Source organism: Canis lupus, chromosome 10, assembly GCF_003254725.2.
Source record: "Canis lupus dingo isolate Sandy chromosome 10, ASM325472v2, whole genome shotgun sequence".
NCBI lineage: Eukaryota > Metazoa > Chordata > Mammalia > Carnivora > Canidae > Canis > Canis lupus.
Window position 1 is genome coordinate 15900108 of NC_064252.1, and position 24598 is coordinate 15924705.

At 37.8% G+C, this 24598-nt stretch overlaps 1 protein-coding gene across 1 annotated transcript in view; it reads right to left on the reverse strand.

Moving 5' to 3' along the window:
* Positions 1–5542: 5542 nt before the first annotated feature.
* KCNC2 (potassium voltage-gated channel subfamily C member 2) overlaps positions 5543–24598 on the reverse strand; it is a 225201-nt gene continuing 206145 nt past the window's right edge. The window contains exon 5 of the mRNA XM_049115177.1: positions 5543–7544. Within this exon, the coding sequence (XP_048971134.1) occupies positions 7540–7544 (5 nt within the window). The 3' untranslated portion in view covers positions 5543–7539. The remainder of the gene's footprint in view (positions 7545–24598) is intronic.

The window sequence follows — 24598 nt, forward strand, 5'->3', positions numbered from 1 at the left end:
CTCTGCAAGTGAAATAATACGTGAAAAATAATATTTGTGAAATATTAATGTATGTAAATATGTATGTAAATATATGTAAATAATAAGTGAAAAATAATATTTGTCCTTCTCTGTCTGATTTAACTCATTTAGCATAATCCTCTCCAGGTCCCCCCCCCCACCCTGTTGTCACAAATGGCACGATTTCTCAAAATTTGTGACTGTGTGGTGATGACGTTAACTAGACTTATTGTGATCATTTCACAATATTTGCAAATATGGATCACAAATGTGAACTAACATATGTTAGTTTCCACATCTGAAACTAACATAATGTCATATGTTAACCATACCTCAAGAAAAAGAAGGAGTCATGTGCCAAGGTTGGCTCGTTAGTTTGTACAGATGTACCACGGCAATAGATCTTCTCCACTTTTCTGTAAATCTAAAATTATTCCAAGTAAAAGTTTGTTTTCTTTAAAAATGAGGGGGGAAAAAGTCCTAGAAATCACTCAAATTCAAGGGGAGGTGACATATATTGCATCTCTCAATGGGAAGAGTGTAGAAAAGTGTGCCCAACTTCAATCTGCTGTATCTTGTCTCCTGCACCTTTTCCGTCCATTCTATCTATTTCACTATGGTTCCCTGATTTAATGAATATTTTCAAACATCTTTTAAAAATTAAGAACCTGTGCTAAAAAAAAAAAAAAAAAAAAAAAACCCTGTGCTAACGCGATAAGGAAGTAAAATAACATACACACGGGTTCTTCTACTCATTACTGGCTTATTATCTGCACAGCAAATCTACTAACGAAGCAGTTCACTTCTTCCTTGATCTAACTTTGTCATCTGTAGAAAATTTACCTTACTGAGATGTTTTGACAAATAAGAGAAAACACTAAATTGCCTAACACAGTATCTGGAACGTACTAAACCGTAAATAGTCAACTTTTCCTTCCCTAAATTAGAGATAACTGTGGTTAATCTGTGTAGTTTGAGTATAATACAGGATTCGGGGATGGAGACAAAAGGGAAATGAAATTTTACTTTGTCAACTCCAGTATCATAACAGAAATAGGATCCTTCACACTCATGTCTAGGGAATATGGAGTTTAGTTAATGAAGGGGTTTATTTGGGGACACCGAGAAGCTAGCAAGTCTACTATCCTTTAATAGGGGCAAGACACAAGGAACTTGTGAAAATACCCAGGTTCTGATAGTTGTTCAGTCTCATACACTGTATTGGTTTATGGAGAGTTCTTTTTTCCTTTATCACTGTCTTATATTAGAGTGATTTGGGGTGTATACGACTACAAACTTTTTTGCACATTAGTACCTAGATTTAAAGAATGGAATTCCTATAATTCATTTTATTTCAGATTTACAGTATTTATGGTACTTTCTACATTGTAAGTACTCGGTAACTAATTGGTTAAACTCCTAAGGTTTTTTATTTTTTGGTAAATGGCAATAAGACATGAATAACAGTAATCTAGATACTGCATCACTTTACGGAAACTAACAAATTTCTTGATGACAAGGAACATAGTTTCATAGGTGCAAGTTGAAGCCCTACAATTTCCACTGGATCAATATTGAAAAATTGTAGTAATCTTCCTCCAGCATGTATTCAGTTTTACAAATAGATAATCTCAACATATGTAAATAATTCTGAACTTCTTCCTTGCTTTTTACTTTCAAATTCATAGTGTGGACTCCTATTGGCTTGTGTAACTCATAACTAAAGAGGAATTGCCTAAAAAGAACGTAACCGTCCAGTGAAATTCCTGTTATCTTATACGTTTAATAGGTATGTTTTGAATCATAATAGAACTCCGTTAACAATTTCTTACTTTTTATTGAAAAACTTAATTATAAGATATAGATTTTAGGAATAACATACATCATTTACTTCCAAGCCATGAAAGAGCCATTAAAATAACCATGTTTTTGTATTTCAAGAGTATACTTAGTGTGTGTTCACTGCCTTTCATCACCAGAAAAAAACACTTCAGGATGAAGCAGAAAATAGAAAATTTTAGGTAAAGCAGAAAGAACATGAAAATGAAATTGACAAGGCTAAACAATGGAAGTGGACTAATAGTGTAGAAGTTTTCCACTTGTAGTATCTGTCAGAACCTTTGTCCTTGGGACGCCCAAGGGGCTCAGTGGTTGAGTGGCTCCCTCTGGCCCAGGGTGGGACCCCGGGGTCCTGGGATCGAGTCCCACGTCGGGCTTCCTTCAGGAAGCCTGCCTCTCCCTCATCTGTGTCTCTGCCTCTCTCTCTGTGTCTCTCACAAATAAATAAATAAAACCTTTTAAAAAGAAAACAAAAAGCTTGTCCTATTGAAAATTAGCAATATCGACGCAATCCCTTTAATTTGTATTTTAAATTAAAATTTAGAAGATATGAAATTGAACATGGTGTTGTCAGAGGTCGGATGACAACAGGTCAATAACATCATGAGGAAGCCCCTTCCACTACTAGACATGTGTTCCCTCTAATTCTACGAAACATTCACAATTCACTAATTGCTAGGCGCTATATAGAATTTAAACAAACTTCCTCTCTAGTAAATTTCTAAAATAATTTGTATGAAGGCCTTCTTTTTTTTTTTAACAGAAACCTAGTTAGTTCTCCAGAAACAAGATGGTGAATGCAGAAGGAATTGCCAAGAGCCTTCAAGTGGTTTGTGTTATAGTTACTAGAATATTAAAAAAAAAAGAATATGAGTCTGAAATACAAACAGGATTGCACATAATCAAAGGGTTTTTTATTTAAATCCAAATTTTTAGAAACCAGGTCAACTGTACCTAGTAGCTTTTCCGTTGAGTCCGAAAGGACTTATTTTAGCTGAGTCTGTCTTCGTCAGTTTTCATAAGTGAAAAATGTGCCTCTAAGGATCCCTTCATTCCCACTGCTCACTCGCCTTTAGATAAGCTAGTCAAATACTGCAGAGCTGCTAAGATTGAGGGTTCAAAGACAGAAGTATCCGTGACCCTAAACAACGAACTCATCCATACCTTCTTTTTTCGGCTTTCTGAAATATTTAAATATTCCAATACCAAATATTTAAACATTGCACATATTTAATGCATCCATTCTGATGAGTTTAGACATAGGCGTATCCCCGTAATACCACTGCCAAGGTCAACGTGATCAATATAGTCATTTGGAGCAGTTAGCACAGGATCTTACGTTTCCGAGTGCACAACACCTATGTGTAAGCATCAGCACTGTAGGATCTCCAGGACGCGCTCACCCTGCGTGACTGTACCTCGAAACCCACTGAAGAGCAGCTCCCCAATCCCCCCAGCCCACCTCTGTCAACCCCATTCTATTCTCTCCTATCATCTATTTATCTCACACTCCTCACATAAGTGAAATTGAATGATAAATATCTCATTGTATGTATACACCACGTTTTCTTTACCCATTCATCATCTGTCAGTAGACATTTAGGCTGTTTCCACATCTTAGCTGCTGTGCATGCTGCTGCAAAGAACAAGACAGTGCAGATTTCTCTCTGAGATCCTGATACCAATTCTTTTGGATAAATATCTGGGAGGATTGCTGAATCATGTGATAGCTCTATTTTTTATTTTCTTGAGGAAGCTCTGCACGATACTCCATAGTGGCTGCACTACATTCCCACCAACAGTGCACAACGGTTCCAATTTTTCTACATCTTCACCAGCACTTGTTAGCTTTTGTTTTTTCCAATAGTAGGTATGAGGTGATATCTCATTGTCGTTTTGATTTGCTTTTCTCTGAAAGTTAAGCCACAACCAGTTATAACCACGAGATAAACATATGAACTATCTTCTGTGACCACGAGATGTCACAAATATAATACTATGATTGATTATTAAATGTCATCTCGATTTACTAGGACAAAGAAAGTGTCTCTTTTTCACATTGTACCAATCAGTTGCTCTTGGCAATATAAAAAATAACTCGGCCATGGTACCCTCTGCCTAGCACCAAGAAGAAAAATGGTGTGTTCCTGTATAACTGATCCCTGAAAAGCAAGAGGAAGACCAATTATATGACTGAAAACAAAAATGAAAAACAAGGATGTGTAAACATAGGTATTGCAACATAGGGAGATTAAACCATGGGCAGCTCTTCAGTTGATAGCTGAAACCATTTGAAATACATGTTTTCTTGTTTGTTTTTTAATTTTTATTTATTCATGATAGGCACACAGTGAGAGAGAGAGGGGCAGAGACACAGGCAGAGGGAGAAGCAGGCTCCATGCACCGGGAGCCTGATGTGGGATTCGATCCCGGATCTCCAGGATCGCGCCCTGGGCCAAAGGCAGACGCCAAACTGCTGCGCCACCCAGGGATCCCTGAAATACATGTTCTTAAAATTCAGACAAAAGCTCTACCAAATCACAAAATGCTTTGAAAGCAATAGTAGAATGAAATAAGATATTAGTAAGCCAAATGTTTGGAAAAAGTAGACTAATACATGAAGCAATTAGAAAATGTAGGAAAATTTGTGATTTGGTGCTGAATTGTTTAGTGCACCGTAAGGTCTCAAGGAGTTCAAGAAAGGAAGGATTAATGCGCATAACATGATTTTTCAAGAGTACAGAGACTTGAATTCTGAGCCTCAAAGGATGACTAGGATTTGGAAAATGAGAGAGAGAGAGAAAGAGGGAGAGAGAGAGGGAATTAAGATATATTTTTATATATCTTTTGGGATAGAAAGAATCTATGGCAAAAAAAAAAAAAAAAGAAAAAAGGGTAATTAAGTTCCACATATGTACAATGCCCTGGGTTTATTTAATCAATAAAAAGAGAATAATAATTTTATAAGATTGTAAAAATTTGAGGAGATAATATGTGCCATCTATTAATGTGGTGTCTGAGACAGTTAATCCTAAGAACGTAAAAAAAACTGGCTTACAAAGAGTTCTTCAATTACCAACCAGCTTTATATAAGCAACCAGTGTTAACCAGGTGCCAAATACAGTAACCAAGAAAATGAATGTTTTCTGGAAGGTAGTTGAGTTTTCTGTTACTAGAAGTGACAGCAGCATTTGGTTCCTTATCAGGCAGATGTGTGAAGCAATTTCAACATTGGTTGGAAGTTGGATTGATGGGTTCCTACAGGCTTTTTCTTTAATCTTGCATTCTTCGAGTTAATATAGTTCTATTATGGATCAGCTAGAGGTTTCCTAAGACTAAGAACCATTTATAAACTCTGGCCTATAATGACCAGTGTTTCCTACTTAATTGCCTCAGAAAGTTATGGCACTTATTTTGCTGAACTGTTGTGTGGTGTGTGTGTGTTGGGGGGATGTGGTTACTAAGGAATGTTCTCTGAATGAGGTCAAACCTACATATTTAGGGAAAAATAGTCCAGTTCTGCATTAAGCATTTTTCCATTTGCTTTTATCCAGACTTATTTCATAATGTTTAAAATGCTTTTCTAGGTTCCTTTCAGAAGCAATTTTATCTAAGGGTAAAAATCATAACCTGATTAAAAATGTCCAAAATGATGAAAATCTTTACTCAACTAAGTAAAATAACTAAATGACCTATTCACAAATTGAATTAACAAAGATATTTAATATGTAACCTTATGGAAAAACTAAGGCCCAAATATTTATTTTCATGAATGTAGCCCATAGGGTTTTAGTGTTAACAACACTCATATAAAGTAGCTATAACCTGTTTCCAAATAAGACATGACGTTAGTTGAAATTCCAGAATTCCACGTCAGTAGGATATTCATTGAGAATGTCTAATGGAGGTGATCATATTCAATAGCATATTAAAATATTAGTACAAATAGAAGAAACTGCATTTGGGAGACATGAGGATTTAATTCACTGTTTTCTACTTACAAAGGAAAGTTTTGCTAATAAAACCCTCTTACATTTTATTACGGTGTCAAGTGATTAATAACAATCATATACCATGGAAAATGTCTTAAACAATTCCTTTGTTAAGTTAATTTAAAATATATATCAAAAGAATGCTCTGGCCCAGGGGTCTATGAACCTTTTTCTTTATAGGACCAGATGGTAAATATTTTAGGCTCTGTGGGGCATATGGTCTCTGATGCAAGTACTGAATTAAACCATAGTTAACAGCAGAAAATATCTAGATGAATGGGTGTAGCAGTGTTACAATAAAACCTTATTTACAAAAAAATTTTTTTAAAAACCACCTTGTTTACAAAAGCAAGTGGTGATCCAGCTGGATTTGGCCCACAGGCTTGGTTCGCCTTAGTTCACCTGTCCCAGGTGAGCAGTTAAACATACCCATAAAGTAATGGGTATTCAGATCCATAGTTTAACAAGTATTATCTTCAAAATCCTTGAGCTTTTCCTTGGGTAGAAAGGTGTTCCTTTCGATGCTTGTACACCAACACCTCAAAGGGAGATCTCTGCCGTAGCAAAGACTTCCTTTTTAGAAACAAATGCTTGACTAAATCTGCAGAAACCTCTTTAGAACTAGACTTTCACAATTAGAAAACATGGAGGAAGAAAAGTGCAGCTGCATAGGATACTGTGGACCGGTAATCAGCAGAATTGCTGATTATTTCCTGTGAGGACAATGGATCTTAATTTAGTTCTGCTCTCGTCTCCCATCTTCACCCTACATACGCATCTTTATCCTTTCATGGTCTATAGTGAGTATATTATTGCTGCTTTATCAAAATCCCATGATAGGTCCGCTATATTTTTAGAGGTTGATTTGGTTGTTATAATTTAAATGTTTCATATGTCCAAATATCTTTAAAACTCTATTTTCCTAGATTCTTTATTATGAGAATGTATAATATCTCTTCCTGTGCCTCCTAACACAGAAACACAGGCTACCAGAAGCTTAGGGAAAGCTTTCTCAGTGTAAAGAGGTAGGATTTTTATTTGAACTAAAAATAAGATCTTGTTGAATAGAATATATTTAACAGGATAAATAAGAATCTAAAAAAAAAAGAAAAAGAAAAAAAAGAATCTTTCTCCCACTTCTAGACAAGAAAAAATATCTTCATGTATATAGTTCAGTTACTTGAAATGACTCTTATCATTCCATCTAACAAATGCATTAACCAACTTCCTGTTGTTGACACAGGGGTTGTTTCCGATTACTATACCAAACAGCATTTTTTTTTTTTTTACCAAACAGCATTTTAATGAACATTTAGACACAAATCTTTGCATACTAAAAATAACTCCTAGAAGCAGGATACATAGGATTAACATTTTTAGGTTTTTATACATAACTTTGGAAGAGTACGGGATATTTTCATTTTAATTCTTCCATCCAACATTTTTAAGCTATATTTATTTCACTAAAGGTTTACATTTTATGTGTTTATTTGCCATTTGCTTTCCTTCATTTGAAGATTTATTCTTCCAACCAATATGTGTCATCGTCCACATGTGCCCGAGACTTCAGAGGGTCCTGAGTGATACAGGATTGCTATTCTTGAGGAGGTTAACTCGTAATGCGTGTATCTGTCAGCTGTTCAACATGTCTATACTGAAAGTCTTCAAAGCACTGAGAATTTAGCAATGAACAAGGCAGAAAAGTTCTTCATCCTGAGGAGAGAAGAGAAAGATATGAACACTGAGAGTATATTTTTTTCAGATATTAATTACGTGAAGAAACTAGAATAGAGGATAGAGTAGGGTAGAGGATAAGCAGGGACAGTGAGGTTTGGAAGGGGAAGTCCACTTTCTTTAGAGACATATAATGAGAGAGGACTTCAGTTGAGATTTTAGCGATGAAAGGAAAGTAGTTGTGTTAAAATCTAACTGGAAGGTCTTCCAGCTTGATGGAAAAACAATTACAAAAGGTTCTGAGATAAGAGTGAATTTTCTGTCCCGAGGAGTTAGAAACACAACATGAGAGTCTAGAAGCATGACAAACAAGGCCGGGGGGGGGGGGGGGGGGGGGAGGCGGCGAGGAGGCACGGGAGTGAAATCAAAAAGTTAGGAAGGGATGCAATCAAGCAGGATCTTGTCAGCCTATTGTAAGAAGATGTATTTTTATTCAAATATTCAAATATAGCAAGAGGCTATTGGATTGTTCTAAATGCTTTGACAGGTTTATAGTGTGTCCATGGTGTGGTTACTTGAAGTAAAATTGAGGTGGAATTCACTGTATTTGAGGGAGTTGAGGAAATTTGATGGGACGTACAAAATGACATTGAAGTCAGAGATGACATCAGGTCTAGGAAGGATGAGAGGCAGGTATGGGTGGTGTGGTAACAATCAATGATAATCCAAGGGGGGATACAGTAGCGCCATAGATAATTAGAATAAGGGTTCTAACCACATGGTGGTGAAGATGGATGGGTGATCAACTGGAAATCTAAAATGTGAGCTGGAAAAATAGCACCTTACCTACTATTTCTGTATCAACTGGATGTTAGGAAAGCCAAGTAGCCTCAATTTCATATGGTGCAGAGGGGCCAGGGAAGCCTGAGGCACTTTGAGGAAACTTGGGAAGGATTGAGAATATAGGGCGAGGTTCCAGAAGGCTGAGAGAACAAGCTTACAAGAACAGCATAGAATCATCTTTGATCAGGGTTCCAAAGAAAAGTTATTATGGAAGCTTCAGATAAAGCAAAAAAACAATAATCATCCCATAGTGATCCCTGGACTCTCATCTCATGGTGAAAACAGCGTCAGTTCTTACAACCAAAAGGATTCAGACTTTTCTTCATGTATTTTTTATTTATTAAAACCACTGAAGCCTTTATCAGACATTACTGGATGCTAGAATTCTAAAACAAATAAGAAATGATCCTTTTTCCTCAAGGGGCTGGCTGTCTAGGAGAAAGACGCAGAAAGTATTTTCTGAAGGTATGTAGAGATTGACTATAATTATATGTAAATTCATAAAATATTAATCACCTTTGCTCTAAGATCAAAGGGCTCATTTTGAAGAGAACATTTTTCAAGAATTCCATACTAAAATATTTCTGCTACGTGCTGAAGAATTTTAGGCCGAATTCCACACTGGGTGTAGCACAGAGAGGCCAGTGCCATGTGTATTTATGGAAGGTCTTAAGCAAGAGAGTTATTCATGATGGGAATTCTTCTAAGACAAATCTTAAATATATTCGGATTGGGGTCCAGGGCCTGCTGCCCGTCCCTGACTCTTACCGTGCAAATGTCCCATTATATTATTTAAGGATGGTTTGGTCTTTATTCAGAACAAACTGAGTGAGGTTGTTTTGCTTAAAATGTATGCTGGACGTGTCAGAAGCAGTCAGATTTTGTCATGCACTTATTTTATGACAGATCCAGGCCATAGACATGAAGCTTGGCAAGTTCCTTATAAATTATAGCTGTTCTGAAGCTTACAGAGTGGCTCTTAACTCAGGGCCACCTTCTAAATATTCTTGCAAAAATAAAAATGATACAGTTACCTAATACAAGGATGCAAAAAGCAATTCCTCCAAAAACTAAGTTCTAAGCACCGGTAATAGTCTCAGATTTTTTTTATGAAACTGTTTTATTTTCCAACAAACCTAAAACTGTCACTATTAATAGAAAACCATGTTATATTATGTAATGCTTTTCTTTAAAGTTTAACCAGCCCTAACTTTAAAGTCCTGGCACAGTTTCTATTTGACAAAGTCTCATCCACAAGAGATGTGACACTTAATGTCACTCTTTGTTTTATATTTATTGATTTTGGTAATCTTTAGATTCTAAGTGGAAACGTCCCATAAAGGCTATCATTACTTGGAAGAACAATCTATACCTCTTCACTCATTAATTTAGAATAATTGCTTTGTATTAAATATTGAGGCCAAATAGTAGACTTTTTTTAGATATTTGATTACATCAAAAATAAAGATCCCAGTATAAAACTAATATTCAAACTGGGAAAAAATCTAATAAATTAATGAAAGAGTTTAAGTTTTATCTGAGACAGTTTAACACAAGGACCTGTGTATTCAACCTGTAGATTAAACTTTCACCTTTAACATAAAATTTTATATAAACTCATTATGGTATCATTTAAAAGTTCTTTATAATTTGTTTCTGCAAAGTATAAAAAAAATTCCCAAATACTTTTATTAGCTATTTTTAAAAATTGCCAAAACATTTTATCCTTGTATACTTAATTATCATTGACTTATTATACATTCTAGTTGACTTTCATAATTTTTATAACCTTTCTAGGAAATATATGTCAATACATGATTCCCCTCAGGCGACTAACAAAGGTGAATTTCTCTTTTCCTTGTCTAGTGTTATAGAATGGCTTCTTTGGGCCAACTGGAAGATTTTGTAATCATCCAATTCCAAAGCCCATTAATAGAAAAATGTGTTTCAGTCAAAATACACCAACTTTAAACTATGGTACTTAAAGCGTAGCCATTGGCGTGTAATCGTAAGGACAAATGTGAAATAACAGAAATAGCTCACATTTTCCAGTTCTGCTGACCCAGCAATCTCCATTCAACTCTTGGTTTCAAGATAATGAATTTCACATAGGTGGTATCCTGAAGTTCAGGACATAAATACTATTCTTAGTCAGGGGAGCAGTTGCAATGGGTACAATAGTTTTCTCATTAATAGCATTGAAGAGATCAAATTACATCTTGACTCCAAAATATCTTATGCCAAAACAATAGTATAAACTTAGGTCTGATCTGCATTAAAATAATAAATCTTTCAAGGAGAAATAAAAGTTTCACTCTTTTCATCTAACCACATAGATAAAGACAATAATATGGGAACAAAATTAAATTAAAAAACAAAACAAAACTAGGATCTTGCAACTATAGACATGATGATAAAACTGTGCCCTTGACATTAACAACTAGAAAACTGAACAAAATCATGAAACAACTCTTTTCAGACACTGGACAAAACGCAACTCAGGACTCTGATCCATGAGGTAAGAAAAACAAGAGAGACGACCATTACGATTATCCTGTCTTTATGCCTAGAAACATATTCCCAGACCACAATGAAGGCAGAGGGAAACAAGCAGAGCATGGTGTTCTTACTGACATTAGGAGAGAGAGAATCAAATTTGGGGAGACTGAGGCAATTATTATGACTTCCCCATTAGTATGTAATGGAGAAGAGGGAAATACACAGGGAAAGCATTATAGAAATTTGAATAGGGGTTGCATTGAGTCTTTGGATAAACACTAAACTGCCCACCCAAGGTTAAGTTCATCAAAGCTCGGCAATGAAATATCATGGGGTTGGAAACTATAATTCCTAATGCTCTCACAGGATAGAGAGATACTCAAAATCCAATCAACCAGAGTGAAGGAACTTTATCAAGTATTCAAGCATTCATTAGAGACCCAAGAAGGCCATACTCTAGAAAAAGGATGTGGTGTTAGGAGTTTCAGCTATTCTGCATGCAAATGAACAAACATGAAAATCCTCAAAACAGCAAGTTGATCCACAAGTAACAAATTATTGCAAAATAAAACAAAGTGCCCAAAATATTTAAAGAAAGACAACCAAATCCAAACATTAGACAACTTAATATTTATAATATCCAGCATCCACAAAAACCATACTAGACATGCCAAAAATCAGAAAAATGTGATCAATAACCAGGAGATTAATAGAACCAGATCCAGAAGTGACAAGGCTGATAGAAGTAACAGAACAGGACTTAAAACAAAACAAAAACAAAAATAAGAACGACTATTTTAAATATACTTAAGAACTTAAAGAAAAATGTAATGAGATGCAAAGTATATTAGAAAGAATCAGGGGCGCCTGGGCGACTCAGTCAGTTAAGCGTCTGCCTTCAGCTCAGGTCATGATCCGAGGTCCTGGGATAGAGTCCTGAGTTGGGCTCGGTGGGGAGTCTGCTTCTCCCTCTCCCTCGGCCCATCCCTCTCATTCATGCTCTCTCTGTGTCTCTCAAATAAATAAAACCTTAAAAAAAAAAAAGAAAAGAACCAAATGGAACCTCTAGAAATGAAAAGTCCAAAATCTGAAAAGAAGTATATTGGATGGTTTAATATCAGATTAGATGGTATAGAAAAAATAAATGACTATCCAAACTGAAACATAGAGAAAAAAGCTTTAAAAAAAATGAACAGGCCCTAGGTGATATGTGGCACAATATTAAAAGTCTAAAATACCTACAGTTGGAATTACAGAGGAAAGGAGAGTGAAAATATTTGAAGAAATAATGAAAATTTTACATCCAGAGGAACAAGGATTGCAATTCTATTGACTTCTTTTCAGAAACAAGGAAAACCCAAAGAAAATAGACTATAAGTTATACTCTCATACAGCCTGTTAAATTAAAATCTAATATCTAGCAAAAATATTTTTTTTTAATTTATTTATGATAGTCACAGAGAGAGAGAGAGAGAGAGAGGCAGAGACACAGGCAGAGGGAGTGCTTAAGCAGGCTCCATGCACCGGGAGCCCGACGTGGGATTCGATCCCGGGTCTCCAGGATCGCGCCCTGGGCCAAAGGCAGGTGCCAAACCGCTGCGCCACCCAGGGATCCCCAAAAATATTTTTAAGAAATGAAGGTGATATAAAGAAATTTTCAGAAAAACAAAAGGTGAGAAAGTTCATTGCTAGCAGACTCTCCTCGCTGGAAGGAAACTCATTCCACATAGAAAATCAAATCTCGAGGCGCCTGGGTGGCTCAGTTGGTGGCTCAGTTGGTTCTCTTGACTTTGGCTTAGGTCATGATCTCAGGGTGGTCAGATCAAGCCCCCCACCACCCCCCACCATGCCCAAGCCCAGCATGGAGCCTAAGATCCTCTCCCTCTCCCTCCACCCCTCCCCCTGCTCATGCAAGCATGTGCACTCTCTTGGGGAAAAAAATGAAATAAAATAAAATAATAAAATAAATAAAATAAAATAAAATAAAATAAAATATCAGATTTTTGCAAAAGAATGAAGAGTGCCCGAAAAGGAAAAAAGATAGGTAAATTAAAACTAAGACTTTTGCTCCTTGTTTTCTTATTTATTTATTTATTTATTAAGATTTTTATTTTATTATTTATTCATGAGAGACATAGAGAGGCAGAGACAAGGCAGAAGGAGAAGCAGGCTCCATGCAGGGAGCCCCACGTGGGAATCGATCCCGGGACCCTGGGGTCACACCCAGGGCTGAAGGCAGCACCAAACCTCTGAGCCTCCTGGGCTGCCCTGTATTTTTTTTTTTAATTATTGTACTTTCTCAGCACTTCTCGATGTTCTCACTACCTAAAATGAAAAACCCACTAACTCAACATTCCTTAATTACTTCTTCTTAGCCCAATCCTACCCATTATTGGAGGTTATCTCAAAATTGACTTCTTCCATGGAGCCTTTCTAAATTGTCTTTGACAAAATTAATAGACTCTTTTTTTGAGGCTTATTGTGTCATAAGAAACTCTCTTTATGCACATATCTGTGTTTATATCACTTATGTACTTAGTGAGTTTTTACCGGTTAGCTATAAGCAAATTTTGCACCTTGCTTACTATGGTATCATTGTTCTCATGCATTATTAAAAAGAAGGGAATTAACATCTACTGAGTACCCACTATGCATCTTAATGGAACTAATCATTTGAAAAATACTAATCTTCACTACAACCCAAAGGAACAGAGATTATTATTCCCATTGTACACATAATGAAACAAAACCCCTGTAACTTGCTCAAGATCACAAAAATACACAGGGAAAAGCTGGAATAAGCCATCATTTGATGAAGGCAGAGCATACATTTGTTCCACTAAATATTGTCTGCAATTAATTGGCAAAAATAAACTGAACACTTTATATGGATAAGTTGTTAAAATATTAAGTATTTCAAAGAAGGAAAGACGAAGGGAGAAAAATGGCAGAAGGACCGGAAGATACTAACAAGTATTTGAAGCAGAAATTCCAAGCGTTTTGGTTTAGAACATGTCATATAGAACACCCACGGGAGTACAAAAGGATAAATCAAAGTTACATTCGGCTCAGTACACGATGGGTATCCTTTAGGATGGAAAAAAAAAAGCACAGCTACTATTAAAAATAATGATTTTAAAGAGATAGAATTGGGATTGATTTGGATTTCTTAGAGTTAGAGGAAGTAACCTGAATAAATGATGCATTGAACTGCTGTTGGCCAACTCGAAAAGCGGTCGTATGAATGCCTGAATGAGGAAATATATTCTTTCAAGTAGATCAAGTCCCTTCAATGGATGTTACATATGTATAGAATTAAAGAGATCTGTATCCTAAGAATTAAAATGATGGTGAGACGCCTCTTATTTTGGATATCAAACTCAAGAACACATTAGTGAATGCCGCAGTCACTCCAAAAATGGCAGCTGTACACCCAAAATGAATATAACATTGTATATCAGCTATACATCAATAAAAAATAAAGAAAGCTGCTAATCTCTGAACTACAATAAAAAAAAAGTGAGGAATACTTTTGTGCTATGAAGCCTCAAAGAATATTGCTCAATGACAGTGATTCTTCTGAGATAATGTCATGGCTTTTACTTGGTTCTTTGAATATATGGTTTGGAGCTAGTGTGACATAGGGTATTAAAATATTCACAAATATCACATATATATCACATATTTATATGCCTATATGTGTGTATATATATATACATATATGTGGACATATAAATATAAATGTAGGATACATCTAATTACAAATCGAATAATATCAAAATATTGGGGTTATGCCCATATGTATGTTATTCTGATGGATCTATATCATGGCCAGATAAAAATTGTTATATAATTTATCACCAAAAGTAGAATGGGCAGGTGTTTCTAACTTTCATTTTTGTCACCTTAAGACAAATATATGCAATGTGACCAGCACCAATGCTTTGTGAACATGACATAATAACTGCTGAAGTATATGGAGTTAATATCTAAGAGATGTATACATCTCACGAAAATACATATTTAAATATATTCCTGAAAGAGGTTAACAGAGTTTTTCCAATAAGTGATTTTAGGATATTGAACCATTTTTTTTAAATGTATTTACTGAGGCTTTCTTTTCAACATACACTCCAAATAGGTTCATAATAACAATGATTAAAATTTAAAATAATGATGATCTTCAATAATAGGAAGCAATTATTGTGGTAACAATCTATAGAAGATAACATCAAGCAGCTAATAGCAAAGGCAAAATTATAGGGACTGAATAATTGTGGTAATCCAATGAACGATTTCTCTACTAAAAATGCTTATTTCATGGCAACCTGGTTAATTAATATTGTCAGTTGCGAATCGATTCAAAACAAACGGGTATATCAGCTAAAACAAATAAGCATCACAGTAGATCCAGTTGATAAATATTTCTGGAGATAGACTTCAATTAGATAAATAGATAAGAGCTATAGATGCAGTATTGAGTCATGAATCATGATGTTAACTGACACCACAAATATTACCTAGTGTTTAAACTCCATGTGATCTGTGACTCTGTTTACCACGACGCCCACAGACCTAACTCTTGCTCATTGTAGGTGGTAAGTGATTATCTGTGGAACGAGTGAACTGGAAGAAGAAAAATCTCTTCTGAGAATAATCTTCGCAATGGGAAGATCCATATTCACTCCTTTTCTATGTGTATTTCTATATATGCACTTTTCAATCTTTTCTCTGTGCTTTTACTGAGTCCATGTCTTACAAGGATATTTTCCAAAGCAAAAAAGTTCGATGAATTGCTAATTATGTGCCTGGTAGGTTACTTTTTTTTTTTTTAAACATCATTTCACTGAACAACATGTGGCCTAGAGGGAACTGGAAAGCTTAACATATGGGTTAAAGTGCTCCTTTCGGGGTTTCACCGTGACACTGCACTGCACAGTTTTATGAGTTCCAGGAAAACAAGTGAAAACAGTAATTCAGACTCCAGTCTAACTATCTCAATAATCTTAATTTTTGTTCTCACTTATGGCACAGCCATCTTGGGAGTTCTTATTACGAAACTTAAATTACTGAACTGGCAGAACAGTTCAAACAGCAATGGTGTCCAACCCATCCAAGAGGTTTGTGTGGTGGAGGGTGGCAGGAGGCCGGGGACCTCTTCCAAGTCATTCGTATTACACTCCCAGTGAGTATCATGCTCTATCTGGTATTGTCAGTGTCCTGACGTGAAAGCCACAGATTTCTTATATGAAAACAGGTCTTCTCAGTGTCTCACACCAGCCCTACTGTGCTCACTCAAGATTTCACGAGAAAGGACTTACCAATACCACCAACCCACTGAATGTGAGAAATAGGCAAGAGGTGAATACGTCAATGATCATGCGATTCAAAGTCTTATATCTAAAATGAGTACAAAAAAGGTCTGAGAAAGGAAGATCTGGCCCTAAAAAAAAGAAAGAAAGAGCAGACCCCAAATAAGTGGGTTATTTAATAACATGTTATTATTGAGAATGAGAAGTTAATGGGTAAGCCAAGAGAAGTGATGACAGTCAACGTAAGAGGGGAGGCTGGGGCAGCATTAAAAGGTAACTTGACTTGGTGCCGGGTGGCTATCTAGCTCTAGCCCATGCATGTAAAACATGTGGAATTTAAGAAACAAAACAAATGAGCAAGGGGTGGCGGGGTGAGGGGAGAGAAAGAGGCAAACCGGAAATAGACTCTTAATCATAGAGAAAAAAGTGAATTACCAGAAGGGAGAAGAGGGGAATGGGTTAAACAGGTGATGGGGACCAAGGGGTGCGTGTGGGAAGTTCCGGGTGTTGTATCCAGTGTTGGACTCCCATACTGTACACATGAAACTAACATTGCTCTGCATGTTAACTAACTGGAATTTAAATAAAAACTTAAAAAAAAAAAAAAACCAACGCAGTAAAGACCGGGATATAAATGTAGTAAATTCTATGGAGCTTTGTTCCAGAACTTCAACATTTTTCAATATTTTTGGATAGCTCAATGACGTGTGAGGCTCTACAAGTGGTATAGGACGTATCATGATTGAATGAATAAATATTGAAGACATGATCTCAAATATACACACAAATCCTTAGGGTTTCTTCCTTTTTAAATCAATATTCCAGGTCAAGTGAAATAAAATTACTGGGATAGGCTCCAGTTGGCGTTCTGGTTTTCTATTCCTGGAGTGGAAATGTCAGGGCTGAGCTATGTGTTGAATCTTTTCTCCTTCTCCCTATGAATATGGGAAGAGGCTAAAGAACACAGCTTTCTGGAAGTTCATGGAAAGGAAGGGGGGCTGAAGAAAGCACCCAGGAGGGAGCAGCCCGGGTTCACACCCAGGGGGAGTGTCACCATCTCCGCTCACGGGAAACACGGTCTATCATCGCCAATGGTTCAGAGGGTGATCCAGATCCTCTGGGTGACTGAAGTCTTTGCAAAAAGTATAACCTTGCCATCAGAGGGCCCGTTTCCTCACTCCATCCCATGAATTCCTTGATCCAAACAAACCAGCTCTGAAGACATGGTCAGACCACCCACGTAGTCCTGCATTTCCTGAGCTCAGCACCACATTAAAAATCACTGTCTCATGGCCGGAGTGTGTATGCCCTAGATTTGGACTTGGGAAAAATGTCCCCCGGCACCTGACATCACTGAGCATTAAAAATACCTGATCTTAACTCGGACGGGACAGAGAAAGGAAGAAGAGGGTTTTCTTAGGATTTCTAAGTTCTGGACCAGTTTACAGCTTCTTAAAGAGAAAGGATTGGGGCAGCCTGGGGGGTTCAGCAGTTGAGCATCTGCCTTGAGCTCAGGGCATGACCCCAGGTCGCGAGGTCGAGTCGCACGTCGGGCTCCCTGCATGGAGCCTGCTTCTCCCTCTGCCTGTGTCTCTGCCTCTCTCTCTCTCTCTCTCTGTATCTCTCATGAATAAATAAATAAAATCTTTAAAAAAAAAAGAAAAAAAGGATTCAGGCTTCAATGTATCAAAGAGATCATGGTCATAAGAGGTTAGCAGAAAATATGAATTATTTTTAGATAATGGATATTTGGAGACCGTAGATTTAGCTTGGACACGGATGTGAAGTTTGCAGAATGGGACCGGTGGAGCCAGCCATGTAATGCACGGGGCTGAGCCTGTGTCGCCTCCTGGGGAAGTCAGAAAAGGCCTCACTGACCGCGGGAGTTGAGAGTAAATACGGCACAGATGCACCTCTGTTCACATGTCCCACCGTATGCACCTGTAGGTAGGTGTGTGCATGTGTTGCGTGTCCTCGGCATCCCCCCCGTTGTATTGTGAGGGTCTTCAGGGTGCGGGTCTGTGGTTGAAGTCTCTTGGTGTTTGAGCCTGGCTTGCAGCAGGGAGCCGCTCAGGGCTCGCTCTGCACCAACACCAGCATGCCTCAGTGGGTGCTACCTCCGAGGGAGGTAAAGGAAGCCGAGCTTGCACGTGGCTTGCATGTTGATGACCAGCAGGCCACCACCGGGGACTGTACTTCACCTCCCTAGCTGGCACGAGGAAGCAGGAGCGGCAGGGACTGGCTGCTTGCAAGGCCAGCTTCCTCCCTCCGCCCTCCCTCGGGGTTGAGGAGATCAAGCGGAGTCAGCTCCCCACAACCAGACGAGGAGCAAACCCATCTGGGAAACACGGAGCCAAAGAACCCGGCTGCCTGCAACCAGGTCAAAGCATGAGAAGAGCCACCTGGGCCTCGATGGCCACTCCAGGCCCCGGGCTCCTGGTTGCTCGCTGGCCCCGACAGAACCTATATAGGTTTACACTATTTTAAAGATATTTTAGACAATTTTTTAAAGATAAAGATATTTATCCACTTAAAGATATTTTAGGCAATCATTGGCAGTATCTGCACCCCAGGGTGTCCAGGCTATATCAGGAAGGTGGTACGAGGTAAGCGTCTCTCAAAGTGGCAGTTATAAGTGAGTAAGACATAGGGAGATAAATCACTTGGTCATCATATTGATCTGAATTCTTGGAGGACATAGATCATAAATTTGAAGGAGAAAGGCAATGTATTTCCACAAATGGATAGTGCTTAAGTCCCTAAAATGCTCCTTGAAAAAAAATGAGACCCAAAAGAGGTCGATCTACCCTAAAGCCATCTCGCCTCCAATCTTGGCAGATTTCTGAATTCTTAAAACTTCTTGACTGTCCCCTTAGTTTGGCACGTCTTCAAGGGGTGAGGCAAAAGGGGCGTTTGCTGGTTCTAAAATCAGAGAATCCAGGCTAGGAAACAAGCCTGGCCTCTTACCGATTGTTAACCGTAAGCAAGTTGCTTAACCTAAGTACTAACTGCCCTATCTGCAAAACTAAGTTTGTGGTAGAAAAAATGTACACAGGTCTCAAAAATCACGTGATGCACGAAATGCAATGCAGCCTTAAACCAGAAACCATTCCATTTCTTTGTAGAGCCCTGTTTTAGGAGCTAGTAAAAAATATGCCAGTAAAACATCTGGTAATTCCTGAAAAATTCTAGTGCTCTATATTACATTATGTGGTTGTGTGATAAAGCACCAAACACTATAGGTTAGGTCTCACTGAAATTCATAATTGGTTTATTGCCAGAAGAAATTGGCAAGCACACATAGAAGTTCACAAATTTTTAATTTCGTCTTCACTCCTTAAGATTTTCAGCTCAGCAAAAAATAACCTTGCCCATCTCAACGGAACCCCTCTAAGCTTCGTTTCTTTTTCTTCTATAAAGCGCAGAGAATAATCCCAAATCTGATTAAATCGCAGGCTTAAGAAAAAGTAAATAAAATAATGTAAAAATAGCTATTATTTTACCTAGGAATGGCCCGCGTATATGAACAAAATCCAGAGTCGCTTGTAAGCCTGAGTTGCTTTACTCCCGCGCTCAGGAGAATGACCTATTGTTCAGTGAGATTCTTTGAATCACTCACTCAAATCATACTGACATATTTCAAATATTATACCAAGTTGGAGGATGCTGAGATATGTAAAAACACATCCCCTAATTTCAAGATATGCATAGTCCAGAAAGAGTTGTATACTCAGCTCACGGTGATGCACCTATATTTCATTTGCAAACATAGTTTATTTAAACTTTTGAGTTGGAATGCTTTTTCATATACCCTCCAGTGATTTAAATGCTCAATCCCTCCTTTTCTTCTTGTATGAACCAGCCCAGTCAAATATGATATGTGTACTCGTCTCCCAAAGGCGGTGCAATAGAGGTTCTCCTTCCCGTAGCCAAACAGAAACCCCAGAACACGTGCCTCACTAAGTGGTTTGACTCCAAGGACACCTTCAGGAGGTGCGTTGCCCCAGCAAGCTGTGGACCTAACATTCAGATCATCCATTCTTATTTATATATTTCTCTCAAAAGCTTCTTTTTTTGTTTTGTTTTGTTTTTGCTTTTCTGCTGGACCATGCATACCTCTAAATATTTCTTGGATTTGCTCTATTCCATTTAGTTTTGTCAAAACATACACCTGCTACGCAAGTTACCCTCCTCTTACCTCCTTCTGAGGCTTATGCTTCTCTCAAACTCAACAAGATAACACATCTTTGCTAGTAGACTATTCCTCCACTCTACTAATTTCTCCCTTTTCTGAGCTCCTGTAGCACTCCTAAGTCCTGTACCACCTATTTGGGAGTATAACCACATGTGGAGACATTTCTGCAGCCATTTCAATTTTTTTTCTAAAACTGCATTTTTTTAGTTTTATAGAGCACAAATTGGGTATTAAAAAAATGAGTGGGAAATACCAAAAAGGGAAACAGAACATGAGAGACTCCTAACTCTGGGAAACGAACTAAGGGTGGTAGAAGGGGAGTTGGGCGGGGGGTGGGGGTGACTGGGTGACGGGCACTGAGGGGGGCACTTGACGGGATGAGCACTGGGTGTTATGCTATATGTTGGCAAATCGAACTCCAATAAAAAATAAATTTATAAAAAAAATTCTATTATAAATTCCAGACCTTCCTCCAGTGAAATCTTAGTGAAGTGACTTGGTGAATAAGCAGTGAAGGATGACGCAGCTCAATGCGTGACCTCCAATATGTGGGTCTAATACTTGTTTGATATAGTTACGTAAAATATAAAATTATGTATTTTATATATAGTAAAAGTTACTCTTCACTCTCCGAATCAACCTAAGAGTAACCCATCTATCTACTTCCTTCAGCCTTAAACACAAACAGATGCAAAACACACAAACAAAAATAAACAAGCTCCAAACTCTCATTCTGGAGCAATAGTCATTATAATCTGTCACCTATGGTGCTATATTACCATTAGTTCTCACAGAGGATTGTTCTTATATTCCGTTACAATATAACGGAAGCTTTGTGGGAAGCAAAGGCAAAAGAAAAAAATTAAATTTCCTTTCTGACTACAGCCCGTTGACAAGTCCTTGAAACAGAGAGAGTGACCTTCCTCTGGGAGCTCATCTGCCTCGATGTTAATACCGTGCTAAAGGCAAAAGGCAGTCTCAGCTTAACATTATCCCAGTCCCCCAGGATCCTGTAAGTCTATTTTAACATATAAAAATTCCTTTGGAACGTTCCTTTATCTCTACCCCCCCAAGATGTTGGCGATCATCCTCCAAGCATATGATCACTGATATACATTTGAAGGGTCTCATGATGAGTTTTTACTAAACAGTAAAAAAATGACCTTTCTAACAATAGCCAGTCCCCTCAAGGTCCTGAAAACCTTATTTCCAAAATACCTATCCCCAACCCCCTCCCAAATAAAATCAGCCATTCATGACCCCAATGCAGCTCTTTCTGCCCCTAGGTCCTGTCCCTGTGCTTTAATAAAACAACCTTTTTGCACCAAAGACATCCCCAAAACCCTTTCTTAGCCATAGACTGAATCCCAACACTCCAAATCACATCAATAACCTTTTGATTTTTTTTGATAGACCGCCCTCAATTACTCTGATGTGCGAGATTTTAAAACTACATTCAACCAAGCGCAGGCAGGTCAGTTCTGCTGTGTGGCTCTATGCTGTGTAAGACCGATCTCCTTATGTGCACTTTTATTTTCCTTTCATTTTCTTTAGTGGTGCCCTGCTTGTCGGTCATATATCCTCAAAATGGCTTCCACATAGAAAAATATGGTTGCTTTCTTTTTTAAAAAAATGCCCCCCACCTCCAGAGAAATGATCTTTTTATGTGTAAATTGCGAGGAGTCTGCAGAAAGCACAGATTATTACTGCAGGAGCACTGGACTTCAGAAGATCTTAATTTGGCTTCCAGGTTTGTCAGTTAATAATGGTATGACTTTTTTTGAGTCTAGTAACTTTTTTAAGCTTAATTTTCCTGTACACGTAATATGGTAATAATAATGCTACCACCCTCTAAGGGTAATTGGGACGATCCAATGAAATACTTTAAGTGGAGAGGTTTGCAAGCTTTTAAACATTATGTGGATGTCCACGGCATAACTGCTGAACATGAATAATGACGACCAAAGCCTTATACTTGGCACCATCCCTGAATATCCGTAGGACAAGACATGTAGGATAAAAGTCGAGTATACTGACTGACTTATGGGATCATGCAGAGCTAAATGACAGGCTTGAATATATGAGACAGAGGCCAGGGTATTATTTTGAATGGTGAACATATAAGAACAAACTAAGTTTGAAAACAATTTCAAAACCAGGAAATGCCATGTGGAGAAAGCAATAGGTAATATTTGACATAAGAAATAATATGATAATGGTTGCCATGATTGTAACCTAAATATTCAAGCCGTGTCAAAAATCCAGGAGTCTATCCAAGTAGGAATGGAGCTAAGAGCTGTGTAACTGGTAGGAGTCAAAACAAGCATAGGGGCAGCCAACATTCATGGAAGCTCACAGTAAAATTTCAATACGGTCATAACAACATTTGAAAAAGTTCCAATTATTAGAATAATTAGCCAATTAATGAGAAAAAATTTTAAAAATAGCTTGTTTTGTTTTAAGGAAATACGGTGTAGTGGTTAAAGAACACAGACAAAATCTGTGCTGGAGAAACCATAGAGCACATTTGATATTTGGTCATATTGCAACATCCAAAAGAATCCCTTCGCTCCTTATCAGCCACACGCTCGACATTTACGTTAGGATTTGCATCTACTTCGGGGTGAGACCATTTACGTTGGCATTAATAGGCTGATCCACTAGGGTTAGAAGAGCTTCACTCAATTGCATTGCATTTCTTGTCTTTAGTGAGCTTACTGTGCATTGGGAAGTTAATCTAAGAAGCACACAAAGCTGTACAATTAAAACTGTGATAAGTGTCATGTCAAAAAGTTAGTGTTAAAAAATAAATAAATAAATTTTTTTTAAAGCTAGTGTTACTCTTAAGCTTCTAAACTGGGCATTTGCTTATTTGTGTATGCCAGGGAAATTTCCCCAAGAAAGTAATAACTGTGTTGAAATATAAAGAAGAAAGAAGTTACATGGTTGGGAAGATGAAATAGGGAGGAAGCATTCAGGCAGAGGAATAGTCTAGCCTCACTGAAGGGTAAATAAAGCTGGAATACTGAGAGTAAGGGCGGGGGGGAATGGAGAAAAATGAAGCTTTGAAGATCAGTCAGATCGGGTCTTAAAGGCCTTGTTTATGGGCCCTGCCAAATAGTTATCCTATAATGAAAACTTTGATGGTTCTGAAGCAAGAAGTCACATGTCTAAATCTGCATTTCATAGACCACCGAGGCTTTGGTGGAAGAAGGGATTTAATGGCGCAACATCACCTATGGGGAAAATAGTTGGGGATTACTGAATTAGGGAGGAGACAACACTATATAAACGAGCATGGCATTGGAGATGGAGAGATAGATCAGAGAAATACTTAGGATGTAAAAATCTATTCACAGTGCAGAACCCTATGATAGAGGGGAGGAGAGGGCACCGGATGTTGATTCAAGAAACACTGGAAAAGGTCCGATTTGGGGAGACGGTAATGAGTTCACACATGTTGACTTGCAGGTGCCTTTGAGATGTTGGTACTGGATAATGTAAACCTAGCTGGGAATATGTTTCTGGAGCCCAGAAATTTCATGACTATAAATATGAATTTGTGAGTGATTTGCATGCATTCCACAGTTGAGTTGTTGAACAGCGTTTAGACCTACTTGCCCTAATTGTGAGGATTTTCTCAACAGCACGTGATTAGTCAAGCGCTTTCACTGAGAGAGCAAGTGGTCGGACTTATTCACAGTTGAGGCTTTGCTGGATGGACGTGAAAAAAATAACAAAAAGGGGCCAGAGAACTGAGAGTATTACAGAGGGTGTATTGAAATATGGATAGTGGCCTCTAATGAAATTAGAGGTATTTGAGGTAGTGAATTAGGAAAGGTGATCAGTGGGCTTCGGATGCCAGTGACGTCATAGGTAAAAGCAGCTGAAATGGGAGACATTTGAGAGTGGTATGTGTTTTCATTTTGATTGAAGGTAAAATAGTAACAGGTGACTGTAAAATACTCTGAGAATGAAAATGGGGTGGGTGGGTTAGAAAAGAAACTCATTGGCAGGGACGTCAAGGACCTGAGGAGCTGCGCGGTGAGCACTGCATGCCCAACAGTGACCACAAAGAGGAAGGGTGAAGGATCAGGTAATAAAATCACAAAGGCTCATATAATATTTCCTTGCTCACGAATATCAAGGAAATGAGAGCGTATGCTACTCCAGGAGGTTTAAAACAATTATGACCATAAACATTTTGGGGTCTCTCAATGCCAAATATTTGTTTATCAGAACCT